This window comes from Gopherus flavomarginatus, chromosome 5, assembly GCF_025201925.1.
Source record: "Gopherus flavomarginatus isolate rGopFla2 chromosome 5, rGopFla2.mat.asm, whole genome shotgun sequence".
Lineage (NCBI taxonomy): Eukaryota > Metazoa > Chordata > Testudines > Testudinidae > Gopherus > Gopherus flavomarginatus.
The window spans coordinates 127,548,326-127,564,309 of NC_066621.1; the positions used below are offsets into that span (position 1 = coordinate 127,548,326).

At 41.4% G+C, this 15,984-nt stretch overlaps 1 protein-coding gene across 8 annotated transcripts in view; it reads right to left on the reverse strand.

Moving 5' to 3' along the window:
• Window positions 1–15,984, reverse strand: part of FOXN3 (forkhead box N3) — a 325,004-nt gene that overhangs the window by 182,576 nt on the left and 126,444 nt on the right. For 4 of the 8 annotated variants that reach the window (XM_050953291.1, XM_050953294.1, XM_050953293.1 and 1 more), the window contains exon 2: window positions 7,852–8,408. In XM_050953291.1, the coding sequence (XP_050809248.1) occupies window positions 7,852–8,394 (543 nt within the window). In that variant the 5' untranslated portion in view covers window positions 8,395–8,408. Of the gene's footprint in view, window positions 1–7,851; window positions 8,409–10,007; window positions 10,063–11,984; window positions 12,481–15,984 lie in introns of those variants that run through there. The other 4 variants (XM_050953295.1, XM_050953289.1, XM_050953296.1 and 1 more) reach the window with 3 other exon arrangements.

A 15,984-nucleotide genomic window follows, 5' to 3' on the forward strand; every position in this document is an offset into this window, starting at 1 on the left:
AGAAGATTAAGACGTGATTTGATCATAGTCTAAATACCTACAATGGAAGATTTCTGACAGTAAAGAACTTTTAATCTAGCAGACTAAAGCATAATAAGATCCAATGGCACGAAAATAAAACAAAACAAAAAACGTATGCCTAGTTTTTAACATGAATTCAGAGTACATAATTACAATTGTAACAACTTAACTAGGGATGTGATGGATTCTCAATCACCTGATATTTTAAAATTTAACACTGAAAGTCTCTCTTAAAGGTACGCTCTTGCTCAACCAGAAGTTATTGGCTTGATTCAGAAATTGCTAAAATTCTATAGCTGGAGTTATTCTGGTCAGACAAGGCAATCATAGGGCAGAAAGGACTATTATGAACCCCAGCAGAGTGCCAACCATCTCCCTGTGAACAATTCTTTCCCAAGTAATGCAGAAAGTGTCACTGGCAGTGAATGTGCATATGCAGATTGGTTTAAGACAGACAGTCTATTCAGGCTCCCTTTCCTCCCATTCTAATGTCTTACCCCTATTAGTGGTATTTTACCTGTCAAAGGCCAGGACATTAACAGATCAGAGAAAAGCATGTATATTAAAGAATCACTTCTCCACAAAATCCTCCCCTCTCCCTGCCATGACTCCTTTCTGCATGAGCTCCCAAAGTGAGAAGAAGGAAACAGCCTCTTGCTGTTCTGGTGCAAATCACAGTGAGCTCCCTGAATTTCATAGCTCAGAATGATTGATGGGGAACATGTATCTACAGCATCTCCACTAAACTCTCATTAGGTGAGAGGTTCACTGCCAAAAACAAAAAAAACAAACAACAAACCACATAAAAACAGCCATGCTAGGTCAGAAAAATGGTCCATCCCAGTATCCTGTCTTCTGACAAGGGGCAATGCCTGGTGCTTCAGAGGGAATGAACAGAACAGGTAATCATCAAGAGATCCATTCTGTGCGTCAACCATTCACAGTTTCTGACAAACGGAGGCTAAGGATACCATCCCTGCCCCCTCTCCCTCCACCCATCCCCGACAACCCCCGCCATTGATGGGCCTACCCTCCATGAACTTATCTAGTTCCTTTTTGAAACCTGTTAGTGTCTTCGCCTTCACAACATCCTCTGGCAAGGAGTTCTGCAGGCTGACTGTGCATATATGAAGAAATACTTCCTTTTGTTTGTTTTAAACCTGCTCCCCATTAATTTCATTTGGTGACCTCTAAGTCTTGTGTTATGAGAAAGTAAATAAGGAAGTATTATTTACTCTTTCTCCACACCAGTCATGATTTATAGATGTCTATCATATCCCCCATTAATTGTCTTTTTTCCAAGCTGAAAAGTCCCAATCTTATTAATCTCTCCTCATATGGAAGCTGTTCCATACACCTAATCATTTTAGTTGCTCTTTTCTGTACCTTTTCCAATTCCAATATATCTTTTTTGAGATGGAGTGACCAGATCTGCGTGCAGTATTCAAGATGTGGGCATATCATGGATTTATATAGAGGCAATGTGATATTTTACATCTTATTATCTATCCCCTTCCTAATGATTTTCAACATTAGCTTTTTTGACTGACGCTGTGCATTAAGTGGATGTTTTCAGAGAACTATCCACAATGACTCCAAGATCTCGTTCTTGAGTGGTAAAAGCTAATTTAGACCCCATCATTTTATAGGTATAGTTGGGATTATGTTTTCCAGTGTGCATTAGTTTGCATTTATCAGCACTGACTTTCATCTGCCATTTTGTTGCCCAGTCACTCAGTTTTGTCAGATCTCTTTGTAACTCTTAGCAGTCTGCTTTGAACTTAACTATCTTGAGTAGTTTTGTATCACCTGCAAATTTTGCCTCCTCACTGTTTTCCCCTTTTTCCAGATGATTTATGAATATGTTGAACAGTTCTTGTCCCAGTACAGACCCCTGGGGGACATCACCATTTACCTCTCTCCATTCTGAAAACGTAAGGCTTGTCTACACACACAGCACTGCAGCTGCACCACTGTAGCCCTTAGTGAAGATGCTACCTATGCTGATGGGAGAGTTCTTCCATCAGCATAGGTACTCCACCTCCCAGACCAGGTGGTAGCTATGCCACATCCTGAGCAACACAGTTATACCGACCAGTGTAGACCAGACATTAGCTTTAGAGTTAAGGCTGTCTTGCAGTAAATTGTGCCCTTCCAGATTGTCAAATCCAGCAAAACTCAAGCTTGTGAAAACCAGGAAATAAAGCGTTAATGTACATGTCCATGCAAACTCGCTATCAGCTACAATGGAGGCAAATCCATTAGGCAAGGGTAACTCTGGAGCAGTTCACCTCATGGCCAAATGAGTAAGTGGATACTCTCAGAGCTCTGAACCTATTCCAGGTGAAGGGGGATCCTGGCCTGATCATCATGACCCAATTATCAGCAATCAGCCTCAATGAATACACACCATATCACACCAGGGTGATGGGCCAGGTTATCCCCATCTTGGTCTACAGGCCTCAATATGAGCTCCCTCAGCACGAGTGGCAGTCTAAAAGGAAATGCGTGATGGTCTTGGCTTTGTCTGCTGTGGACAGCCCCTTTAGTAAGTATTTCCCCATTATAATACGGAGAATCCAGGAAAGCCACAAAGAGGTGCCCTGCTACTAAGATGAGCCTTCAAGGAAGCAGAAAAAGCCTGGTAGAAGTCCATCTTAGCAGCAGAAGGGAGTAGAGGAATGGCACTAAAGTTTTATGACTGTTCGCTGCTAGATTTAACTTTGATTGGAAAGGAACTCCCATCAATTTACAACAGAAAACGGGGGTGAGGGGAAATCTAATACGATAGACATCCTTTCTCTTCTCCTACTTATAAGACAGTAATGATCCAAGCAAGTTCTTGTTTTTTGGAAATTGGAAAGCATACATGAGCCACATGCTCTGTAGCTAAGATATTGTCAGCTATGGTTCCGCAAAGGGTGAATACCTAGGCTCAATACATAAAGGTTCGGGGGGGGGGGGGGGAGGAAGGGGAATAGGAGTTCAAACAAAAAAGTGTTGCAGATCCTTAACTACAGCAGCACTAGTGGGTGCAGCTATAATTACAGCAAACCTACATAATGCGTCTGAACTAGCTTAGCCCTTTCCATGAAAGCAGAGGAGCTGCCACATCAGTAACTCCGTTGCTAAGGCAACTGCTTACTTTCCATATCAACTGCAAACTCGTTGCTATGGAGACACATATACAAGAAAAATTCCTTTCTATAGCCAAGGACCAGATGGTAGGGAAGTCGGAAAAGTCATGGGCTAACGGATCGTACTAAATGGGACATACACTACAGGGCATTTAAATCTGAACATGTGCAATAGGTTAATCTGAATCACTGAATTCATAGGCTTAGTAGTATAAACAAAGCCAGGGAACTCCTATACTTAGGATCATGTGATTTTTTATGTATAGCTGGAAGACTATTATATTATTAAATGCTAAACTCAAACCAGAGGTTTTGTACTATAAAGTACTAGCGTTTTCTCTCTTCGCCCACCCAGATAATCACCATCCTAGAAAAATTACCTAGTAATCCTGGCTCTTATTGATCTACAAAGTGTCTATTGGTTAAGGCAATGTCATATTACTAGTGCAAAGATATTATACAGTAATAGCAATATTTGAACAAACCTTTGTACTGTATCACCTAAAGTTTCTTTTCCACTATTCAGAAATATCAGGTGTGACAATATCAGAACTTTGAAAAAAAGAAGCAGTGATACAGTTTGCAGATCTTTTTTCCTGTGGCACAGAGCACAGGACACAAAAGTCATGCACTCATTCTCTTTCTCATATTTTATATATATATATATATATATATACACACACACACACACACACACACACACACACACACACAAAGAAGCCATGCCCAATTAAGGACACAGAAGGTCGCCCTAAATGCAAGTCATGAAATTGAAGGGTTCAGATTAAAATTCCTCTCACTATGCCTAGGTATTGCAGTCCACAAGGTGCCATATAAAAAACGGTCAAGCTCCCACAAGAAAGGGATCACAGAAGTAGCCTGTGCCTTAAACATGGCAAATTACCTGCTGAAAAGTCTCCCTATTGTCCACTACATAAGTGCAAAGCCAGAGGAAAAAAAGTTAGTGAAATTCACCAGAAACATATATTTTTAACCAGTTCTACTATTCGTGTCACATTTCAGTCTAGATAACACAGAGCTCTATACCTGAAAAGAGATGAAGCTCCCAGCCCAAATCTAGCAGCCTGAGGATTTAAGTTCCCTCTAAGCTGCATAGCCACACAGCAGGGGGAATGAGGCGCTTCTCTCCCAGCCCCGGGCTGCTGCCACAGCCAGGGAGAGGCGCCTCTCTCTCACCTCCAGGCTGCTGCAGTGAGAGAGGGCGGGGGAAATCCTCTTTCCCCGCTGCAGCCCCAGAGCAACCTAAATCCCAAACTCTTCATTCCCGCCCCACCTCAGAGCCCACATTCCCGGCCAGAGTCCTCACCACCAGCACCCAAACCCTCGGCCCCAGCTCTGAGCCCCCTCCCACACTCTGAACCCCTCAACCCCACCCCTGCCACACACCACCTCCATATTGGTGCACATAAAATTCAGTCCACATATGGATGTAAAAAATTAGAGGGAACATTGCTGAGGATGTGCAAGTTATAAAGGTCTGACCTAGTAATCCTGACATGGGAAGTGATGGAGGTATAGGGAAAAGGAAGAGAGTAAAATAAAAATCATACACATGTATGTGTTCTCCATTCTTATTGTTTACTGTTATCTTGCCTTCCACCCACCACTTCTGTACACTCTACCCACATCTCTTTTGTTGTGGACCTAGATCATACCTGCCTCAGCACAGATCTTGTCTTTTCTACTTGCCTGCAGAACATTTACTCCAATGGCACTATATTAAATAACACGACAGCTAAAAAAACCTAACCTTAAATTAGACACAAGACAATGGTTACAGCCTTTACAGTCACCACAAATACAGAATAGTCTGTTTTCAGTCAGCCCTGAGCGTGCAGCACAAAAATGGAAAATGCCTTTTTACTTTGTTTGCCTTTGCCTGCACCACCACAAATGACTGCCACATGAATGTAAACTGGGCTGGCTAAGAGTTATCAAACTAATATTCTGAAAGGATTCAAGGGAGAATTAACTGTTCACCAGTATTTTTTCAGAAAAAACAAATACTGATATAGCATATACATTTAAGCACTGGAAAGCATGGCCATGAAAGAGAAATCACCTAGCTTCCCACAATGTATCAACACGCATCAATTAGCAAATGCCTGCAATTCCAAAAGCTGATTAAAAAAAACAAAACAAAACCAAAAAGACCCCTGAATACACTGGGCACATTTTGGAACCTGCCTCGTTAACATTTCAGGGTGTGCCATTTGCTAAACTACATTTCCACACAAAAGCAATAAGTAAAACACACACACAAACCCAGCTACTTGCACACACTGTTTCACTGCAAACTTAAAGTATCGTCTTGAACAACAATACTATTAATGGGAGTTTTGTGGTCCTAAAACAAAGATTCAGTCTGTATTTACAGTCTGCCTTTTGAACAGGTCTTTTACAAGTTATGCAGTTACCTGTTATAAGACACACGCAACAGGTAAAGCCTACTGCTTCCGCCAAGCCTACCGTTAGATGCCAAAGCAACTGAATCAGCAGTTGCAACTAGTGAGTGTAGGTCTCAAAATGCCAGCACTCTTGGAGAGAAACCCAGGAGGTATTTAAGTGACTTAATTCAATGTACATTTTAAATGTATAATGGAGATCTCACCACTACTACTGCTGGTTCCCATCAGGAGAAATGAGTGTTATGAAGAACTGGGAAGCAGACAGACAGATATTTGTACATTTCTGACAGCTCATTTTCTCAAGAAGAGATCAAAACCTAGTCTCCTTATTTATTTTTAGTTGGCATTTATTTCTAAAACACTCATCACCTTAATAGCTGACATGGTACCATCACTGTGATCATGACCACCAATTGTAGGTGATCAGTTTTCCAGAGAGTCATGCATAGTGCAAGAGGAACCCCCGTTTCTCTAATTTCCTATAGAGGAAATCATTTTGTGGTATTATTTATGGTCCCAAAAGACTGTTGGACGCTTGACACACACACACATAGCAGGGAACCTGCAATCTAGATAGGAAACTTTGAAAAAGAGGAAAATGGGTGTAACAAAAAGCAAATGGGAATGCTAAAATACACATCTAGCTTGTTCCAAGATTTTTTTGTTTTATTAAGTCTATTTTGTTAGCTTGTTGTGGTCAGGAATGTGATTTACAGGCCACGATAAGGAATGGCGTGGCATTTTCCCTGCCTTATGTTTTCACTTCAAAATAGGAAGTTAGGACTCTAATTTATCAAGTGAAACGAGCGCCAATTCATGAATTAAAGGCCAGTTTTAAACTCATGCATGCTCACATACAGCAACAACTAATTTATCAAAATGTGTCATTAACACATCAGAGACCAAACTAGTTGAAAGGGTGAATTCTAGGAATCCAGAGTTTAAAAAGTAACAATTCAGTTAAAAAAAAAAAAAAACTCACACAAATAAAGTTTGGAAATCTAATCAAAAAGTTGTTAGTGCCTATCTATGCATTCTCTGGAACATTATTTATTCCACCTCAGAGTTACATCAGCTTCAGTTTCATTTTTACAGAATTGAGGGTCAGATCTCGCCTAATCTAGCTTTAGAGCAGCCAAAATATGTTGCAGTCAGAGCAACTGCTAAACCAAATTAAAAATACAAAGCTGAATAAATCGGTATTTTTCAAATCAAAGAGTGTGTCCACTATATAGATATTTTCTCTAAATTTGTGTAATTTCACTTGCCACTTATTTCACCAACCTGTTAGAATTAGAGAGCAAAGTGGAGCCTGCCAATTCCCGAGGAAGTTCCTCCACTGAGGGTTCATGAGTCCTATTGTTTTAAGAGGCTGTAGCCATTTGGAATTGGACAACTGTTGCCCTTACTGGACAGATTTATGCAATTAAAAGTTTTGCAGGAAATAGTAATGCTCTCAACACACTGTTCATTCTCCCTTCCTCTCATTCACAGCCTGGTTCTTCAGATGCAACTGAAAAAATTTAAACGGTGAAACCAATAGTGAAGATCTGGGCATTAAAATCTACTTCTCATATCCATGCCACCTCACTGAGGTCAAGGAGGCTGAATGGACATAAAAGAGCATAATTTAACTTCCGGTAGTCACAGTGGTTACAGGATGGGACCCAAACACCTGTATCACCAACTTTATCCTTGACCACTGATTGCCACACTTATGTCCTCTCAGAGGAGATTCTCTTAAGCTCATCTGAGACCAGGCAGGTTAAGTGCACAGGAAGATGGCTCACTACCAGAACTCTGAACTTCTTCTGAATTTTTAAAAAAAAGTGACAGAGTTTCTTCAAAATACAACTCAAAGAAGAAAACGGGGATCGAACCTTACACATGGCATCCCCTCTCGCTGCACATTTGTATAAGCCAAGAACAGCACTGCACACTATTTATAGCATGAATACATGCGTCTTGTATAGCTAGAAACCATTAGCACAGCATGATAACTAAAAACAATATTTAACCACTATGCATGAAGACACCAGCTGGAAAAATAAAAAAACCCAAGAGTCCTTTCTTACAGATGTCTAGACAATGAATTTAATAAAGTCAGAACGAACCATCCTAGAGCAACGCTGGCTTTGTGAATTTAATGAACTGAAATTAACAGAGATAGTAATGTAAACTGCATTTGACTATAGTGAATACATTTTAAGATGAGCAGATTAATTTCATTACAAACAGGTATGTCTGAATACCTGGAATCTTACCTGACTTCTGTCTTTGTCCACCTTCTTAAAACACTTATTCAACGACAGATTATGTCTCACAGAATTTTTCCATCCAGTGGGAGCATTAGCAAAATAGGGAAAGTGTTCTAGGATCCAGTTGTATATATCCTTTACAGGCAGGCGTTTGGTTGGCGAGTCCTCAATGGCCATAAATATGAGGCAGCTAAAGGAATAAGGAGGTTTGCAGTTGGGGTTCTGCTTGGCATCATAGGGCATGTCCGACTGAGCAGGAGAAGGAGGCGTGTCATCATCAATGTCCTGAACTGGGCTAACACTTCTTAAAACTGAGTCTCCAAAGCTTTTCAGCAAATTCTTGCTCTCGTGTAACCAGTTCAAGTTAGTTAGTTCTTCATCCTCCACGGCCCCTTTATCTAATCTGATGGCAGGCAAAGAGAAATCTAGGTCCTCGTCCTCATGCAGTGCCTTTGATAAATCGCTATCTTGGTAACACTGACTCAGTCCGCTGGAAACACTAATTCCTGAGCCCTCTGGCTTCTTACTGGGAGGCATGACTGGACCCATTTAGACAGAAGCACCTAGTAGAGTAAATCCAAAGCAGGGAGGAGGGAAAAAGAAAGAAAGTTAGCTGGTAAAACAACATTTTGACAGCTTTTCCCCAGTCAATAATTTGGCCTTTTATGTTCTACATTAAAAATGACAGGATCACATAAACATACATCCAAGACTGTTACGTAAAATATTGCGATTTCAGTCCACAGGATAATACAATAATTCTCATATGCTTCAATTCTGCATGTATGTACTCAAAACTCCGTACAGGAAATCCAAAACACACACCACTTTAATGATGGATACATGTATCAAATCATAAAATACTCCACTCATACTGCTTTTAATAAGTACATAAACTTAAAAAAAAATTAAAAAAACACAGGGTGCACAAAGGCCAGTTGCTTCAGATTAAGTTCAGCTGTTTGAAGGCAACACAACAGCATTGTGATTAAAGTCATTCTGCCTCCTCTGGCTGAGGGCACAAGCAAGCAAACGTCAAATTTAACTACAGCACAGTTATGATCGAGCTCAAAACTAGGAGCAGTACTTTTTAAACAGACATGAAGGGGATCCTGCAATTTGGGACTGGGCCAAGAAATACAGAGTCATGTGCTAGAAACACAGGACACATCAAAGTACAGGTAAACAAAGTGGGTTTGAACATACATTGAAACTTAATTGAAATGTGGCATAAATGAGACTCCATGGGAAATGTTACGTATTATAAAAGTGACTAAGAAGAAGTACGGTGACAACATTTGCGGAAAATACTGCATGAGGTGGTTAAGAGGGAGTGAGAGATCAATAATATTCAGAAGGCTTTGGAGAGATCAGAAGCTTTTCCAAATAAATAATCTGTGTGATTCAACAGAAACACGTAGGAGTAAAACAAAACAAAAAAGACAGGTGGGGGGCATTGCAAGGGGTGAAATGTGCCTTCAGTTTTCATAAACAACAAAACATGAAGCAGATTAAAAAAAGACAGAGTTTTACATCCACCGCTAACTTATGGAGTACTTAACAAGAGGAAAAGGATGCCTGCATGGAAACAAAAGTGTAGAATATATTGTAGACTATATTAAGCACTTAATTCCTCTGTCTAGCAAGGACACATTTGGCATCCTGGTCATAGAATCACTTGCTGTAGTAGTGAAGGAGAAATTATAGCAATTGGCAGACAGAATTACACAGAGGCTGAAACACCTTACCTACAGAAAAAGGCTAAAGGGGATAAGGTGGGGGAAGCCAAGGCCAACATTCTGGGGAAGGGGATGAATGAAGGAGGTAATTCATGGGATATGAAAGAGTGCCCCTACTGCAATTCTTTTGACAGTAGTGATAAACAAAACATGCTTATGCAAAGATAAATTTAAAAAGCACTGCCTGGCACTACCACACATAGAAACAAGTTAAAATACAGTAAAGCCACTACAAAAAGCAGAACAAAAATAATTAGTCTGAGACAGAAACTATCTGGAGGAGGAAAATATATTGAAGTAGACCTGTGAACAGAGAGGCTGAGAGACACTACTTCCTAGATTTCTAAAGATAATTTGAATGTATGTAATATAAATACGAGTTTTACAGTTTACTTCAAAATCAGGGCACTGTGCACTACTTACCTATGCTGCAAACTCAACTTTGGCTCCTAATGGAAGTTATGCCCCATGAGCTCCTAAACAGGAAAATTATATCATGGCTGACAGTAAAGTAATTTAATTGCACTGTTGCTATGACAACATGCTGCTCTCTTTCTGTCTAATTTGCTTATTTGCCAGTATCCTCCCAAAGGGCCATATCATGCCATTCATTTTTAGACAGAACTCCTCACTGATTTCAATAGTGACTTCTGCTTAAAGACTAAGGACTTACACACTAGTTGCTATATTCAGTCCCTGATTTTTTTAAAAAATTGCAGGAACCACCAAAAAAAACCAAACACACTTTCTTTAGGGTAACTTAATTTTTTTTTTCATATTTATGAAAAAAGTCCTAGATTAGTGGTAACTTTCCCACAGCTTTTTTGGAGGGGTTTTGTTATTAATAGAACTAGGGGAAAATAGTCTGACTTAAGTCCACAGGAAGCCCCCCCAAAAAATTACAGAAGTTATCAAAATACAGAACACTTCTCCATAAGTGAATTCATACAAGAAAGGGAAAGAGCCAATAAATTTCAAGTCAGTCTGATTCTTTCACCTCTGCAACTAAGTAAGGTCATTGCCCCTGCCGGGTTCTCAGAACTCTCAAATCCAACTGGAGTTCAGCAGGAGTTGAAGATGCTCAGCAATTTGCAATTTAGGCCCTCAAGCACACTAAAGAAAAAACAATGCCATCGTATACATGGTCTATTGGCTTGCTGTCCCCTAAACTTTGGTTTGCAACATTTTTTTTCACAAACGACAACTGCGTTTTCCAATATTTGACTGTAACTGTATGCCAAATTGCATTTTTTTCTCTCTCCATATTTAGACAAAGAAATGCCTGATCACATGAGAGTCTGCAGTTAAGCAAACATTTTTTAATCTGCTGCCAATGAGGTCGCTCCACCAGACATGTAAATAGTTATTCGCTGGTGAACTCCTTTACCAACTTTTCTGTTTGGTATGAGTTACACTCTCTTTCGTTTCCCGTCACAGAGGAACAGAAATGGTTGAGAGGAAAAAGAAAGCGGGGGGAGGGGAAGGTTACTACCCACCCGCTATTAATACGTTCTCCAGAATAACTACTAGAAATATAGTCAAGGCCCGCACAGATGTGTATTTTTACAGAAAAAAAAAAAAGAGTCGACAAAGGAAAAATAAAGCGGGGGGTTGGGGGGGAAGGGCAGCCAGAGACTGGTTCTGCTGCACTTTGAAACAGGCACATTGCAACACTCGTCCTGTACTTGTCAAAAACATTTGAAGGGGAAAAGGCACGCCGTGACTGGCTGGGATTTGAGTCAATCAATGGTGTTGCTAGGAAACTGGAAAACTGCTCTTATTCCTACACAGTGCCTGTGCCATTTGCAGTTGCAGCAAACATACCTTCAATGCTGGTGAGATGTCATAAACCTTTTATTGGCCTTACTGGATCATGCCATAAAAGCAACTTATCAATATACCTCAGAAGCCTAAGGCGTTATGGTCCCAGCGTTCTGATCTATTATTCTGACCATCTCTTTCTACCGCCAAACACCGAATGGATTTTTTTTTAAATTATGTCTTTGCTAAGAGAGAGTCTCCCCGCACCAATTGGTAAACAGACAGCATGACAAGAGCTGGAGACTCAGACTCTGTTGCCTACGATGGCTTTTTAGTTTAAAGACAATGCCAGCTCTGTTCATTAAGTGTCTTCGGAAATCAAGGTAGCAACAGCAGCAGCAACTAAAACACCACCACACATTTAGGGCACACACAGAACTCTCCGATCAACTTACTCCCTTCTTTGGTTTAACTAGCACAGACACGATCTACCATTCCGAAAGCCGAGCAGCACTTTTGTAATTAATGAAAAGAGCTGATCAAATTTGAAGAAAAAGGATCTGCGATTTCCCTCTCGCCACACTGAGCTTCCAATGCAGTGCCTTATGCAATCTTCAGAAATAACAAACAACAACTTACCTGGCTTGAGAGAGGTGAGATTTTACCGCTGTCCTTTCATGGTTATTATGCAAACTTTCATCTGACTGAACAAGGCATCGTCTCCTCCTTTAGACTGAGCCAACAATGTGCAGAAGGGGAAAGAGGTCCCAGAGCACAAGAGGAAATACAGTAGCATGGGACCCTCCTGCAGTTTTACCTTCCCGCCCCCCCACTTTCAGCCTTCGCTCTCCCCCTCCCCTTTACTCCTGATGGGCAGCGATTTGGGTCGGTGCTAGCAGAAGAGCGATAAATTGTTTCCACTGCAAGCAAACAAAAAAAGGCGACACATGACCAGGGAGGGAGGAAAGGAGAAAGAGAAAACGTGGGCTGGGCCAGCACTAGAGCAGCCACGGAAGGGAGGGGAGGGCCAAGAGGGTGGGGGAGGGTGTTCGCTCTCATTGCACACACGGAGATCCCAATTGCAGGCGGGAGGGGGAAGTGAAAACACCCTCCCTGCCCGCCTACACCCCCAGCACGGCAGCTGCCCCAGCAAATCCGGCTCCCCCCTGCTCCACGTTCTGATCGCTCACAGGAAATTCGCCTCTTCCTCCTCCGGCTGCTTAAGTTGCTTCTCCGCCACTTCCCCAGAGTCGCTCTCCCCTCCTGCGCGTTACACAGACACTTCCTCTCTCATGGGGGCTCCTCTCACCCCTCCCTCGCTCCTAGTTTGGATGGTCTGAAAGGCACCTCAGAGTTTCTAACTCGGGGCCTGTCCCCAACTCGGCCTTATCCGAGTTGTTAGTGCGTGTGTGATTAGAAACATTGCTGAGCCAATGTTTGCCCTGCGCTCTGAAACTGGCAGTGCAAGATCTGAAAACATCAGGAGGGAGACTGTAATCGTCCCAACGAAAATTTAAAAAGTCTCAGACTAAAAAAAAAAAAAAAAAAGTAAGATTGATCGAGATGTTACAGCAGCCCCAGGCCTCAAAGTTGTTCTCCAGAGCAGCAGGGGGAAATAGCTGGTTCTGGAATTCACTCCTTCATAGTCCCATTAATCGAGCATTGCTCCTTCGAGGGAAAACAATCAAAGATACCTCTTTATTCACACTCTCCCCAACAGTGGATACTAGTCTCTCCCTGGCAAGGGGTATCCTGGTAGTAGTGATGTTTCTATTTATAGGAATGCACCCCTCCAGTACAACAAGATTATTAGGCTCCAATATTCAAAAGCAAGACACAACCAAATGCAACCAAATTAAAGCTGTGCCAACTGGCTGTACCCATCCCTCAGCCCAGAAGAGACTGGGAGAATAGACAAGTCTGAAGGTCAACAAATTGAGGGTTAGAAAAAACAAAGCAGGGGAAGCAAACTACCCAACACTGAAAGCACTAACCCTTGCATTTTGTGTAGTCATAGCCCCATGCAAAATGGATGTCAAATGATATGGTAGTGCTTTTACACCCACTATGCACAGGGGTAAATGATAGTACAGGTGTAGGACAGTGGAGAATATCCCCACCAGCATCCTTACAATTTATAACAGGGAGCTCTTAGCTCAAGTGATTTAGTTTAGCAAATCCCAACTGCTGAGGTATGTATCCACACACAGAGAAGTAATAAATTATCCAGGGCCCAATACAGTTAAAGTTCTATAGATTTAAAAATGGAGCTATGAGTCTGACAGTTTGCTCCACCTGGGGAGCTTTCCTCAAATGCCTGAAGTTGCAACAGAAAACAAACCAGAAATCAACACAATCAGGGAGAAGGGAAACCATTTATTCCTTAGAGAAACATGTTTTAAAGCCTCCACTAGGAAAAGAGGTACTTCATTCCCACCCAGTTGAGCTATCTCAAGGGGATTGGTGTTAACTCAGTTAAGAAACCCACTTAACACCAATTGAGTTAAACTAGTTTAACCCCACCCACCTATTTTTTTGTTAGTCTAGATAGGTTCTAAATGTGCAGCTGCATGAGTGCAAGAGCACTGTTTCTTAAGAAAGTAAAAACCCAACAGCTAGGACTTTTATAAAATTTCTTATCTGTACAGCTCAAAATATTGCACAAATCTGGGTCAACAGAATTATACAAGTGGGGAAACTGAGGCACAGAGAGGTAACGTGACTTGACTTCAGTCAGTGGCAAAGCTAGATATAAAACCCAGGCCTCTTTACACCAAATCCCTACACCTATAATAAATATAATAAACTACTAGCTTTTATATAGTGCTTTTCATCAGCAGATCTCAAAAGACTTTATAAAAGGAGGCTGGTATATTTATCAGTGTACAGATAGGGAAACTGAGGCAGAGAGGGACATGACTTCCCTAGGGTCACCCAAGTGGTTAGTGGCAGAGTAGGGACTAGACACCAGGTCTCCCAACTCACAGTCATAGTACTCTATGCACTAGGTAACATTTCCTGCTCTAATACTGTATTCACATAACTGAGTTAAGAAAAGAAAATCCAGACACAACTGACCACCTTTAAAATTAGCATAATTAATAGTTTTAAGGGTAATCCAAAATCAAGTGTTCTCCATTCTGAATTAACATAATCTGCAAATTAGTTAATAGCTATACCAATTTTTCCATTCAACATAGGCCAGGTCTACACTAGAATTGTTTGCCCATACAATGTTGGTTAGAGGTAGGGTGACCAGATGTCTCGATTTTATAGAGATAGTCCCGATTTTTTGACCTTTTTCTTACATAGGCACCTATTACCACAACCACCATCCCCATTTTTCACACTTGCCATCTGGTCATCCTAGTTAGAGATGTGATTTTTATACCAGCAAAAGCGCTGGTGTAGATGCAGTTACACCAGCAAAAAAGTGACTGTTTTTCCATTTGGAGAACTGAGATAAATTCCGGTCATGTCTTGCTAAGATCTTCCCTTGCTGATAGGTTTTTCCCCTCTGTCTGCTGAACTGATATTTCACATTCTTGCATGTTTTCTGAAAGCTGTACCAGCAGCTGAATGTAAGAATGGAAACAATACCTATTAGACAACACAATATCTTTATTACTTGCTCCTAACAATACCCTGCAATCACACTTCTTTCTATCGTTGAAGCACACTGTGGACCATTACCTTACACAATTCTTATCTCACGGCCATTTTGTTTTAAACAGAAACTAAATTACCCGATAACCCCATCCCCAGAAATTTACTCCAAGTACTTGGAGAAGTTCTTTAAGTAAGACAACTGACTCTTTATCAACATCAAAGAGGAGACATTCATTACATTTGCCATTGGTTTCAAAAGTCATGTCTTACAAAACTAAGAGGAATTCAGTTAATGAGCACTGTTTCAGAAGTGTCAAGGGCAAAATCTCATGGGATACTGTTATGGGATATAAAGACTATTGCATCTAAAATCTCAGTACCTATGTATGTATCCTGTTCAGATACAGCGTTCAATTCTATTCTGTTTCAAATCAGTAGTAAAATTTCCAATTGACTCAATGGGAGTAGCATCAGTTCCAGAATGTTACAGGTTTTCTATGGGAAAACAGGTCCTGCCACAGTAAGCCATAAGGATAACAAGCAGACCATCAGCCCAAAAATGTTTGAAATGCATGTATGGTAGGCAGTATTCTCTACTGGCTAAAGCACGCGATGGAGGGACAGGAAACATGTATATTCCAGTCATTGCTGTTAGCGACTGTGGCCATGCAGCGCCCCTGCAGCGTGTCAGTGAAGATGCGCTGTGCTGACAGAAGAGCGCTTTGCCATTGGCATAATAAAACCACCTCCACAAGTGGCAGAAGCTATGTGAATGGGAGAAATTCCCCCACCAACATAGCACTGTGCAGACCAGCGTTCATAGGTGCTGGAACTAGAAGTGGTGGGTGTGCTGCCGCACCCCCTGACTTGAAGTGGTTTCAGTCATATACAGGGTTTACAGTTTGGTTCAATGGCTCTAAGCCACCCCCACTCAGGGTCGCCCAGAAGGGGAGGCAAGTGGGGCAATTTGCCCTGGGCCCCGCAGGGGCCCCCACAAGAGTTTTTCAGGGCCCCTGGAGTGGGGTCCTTC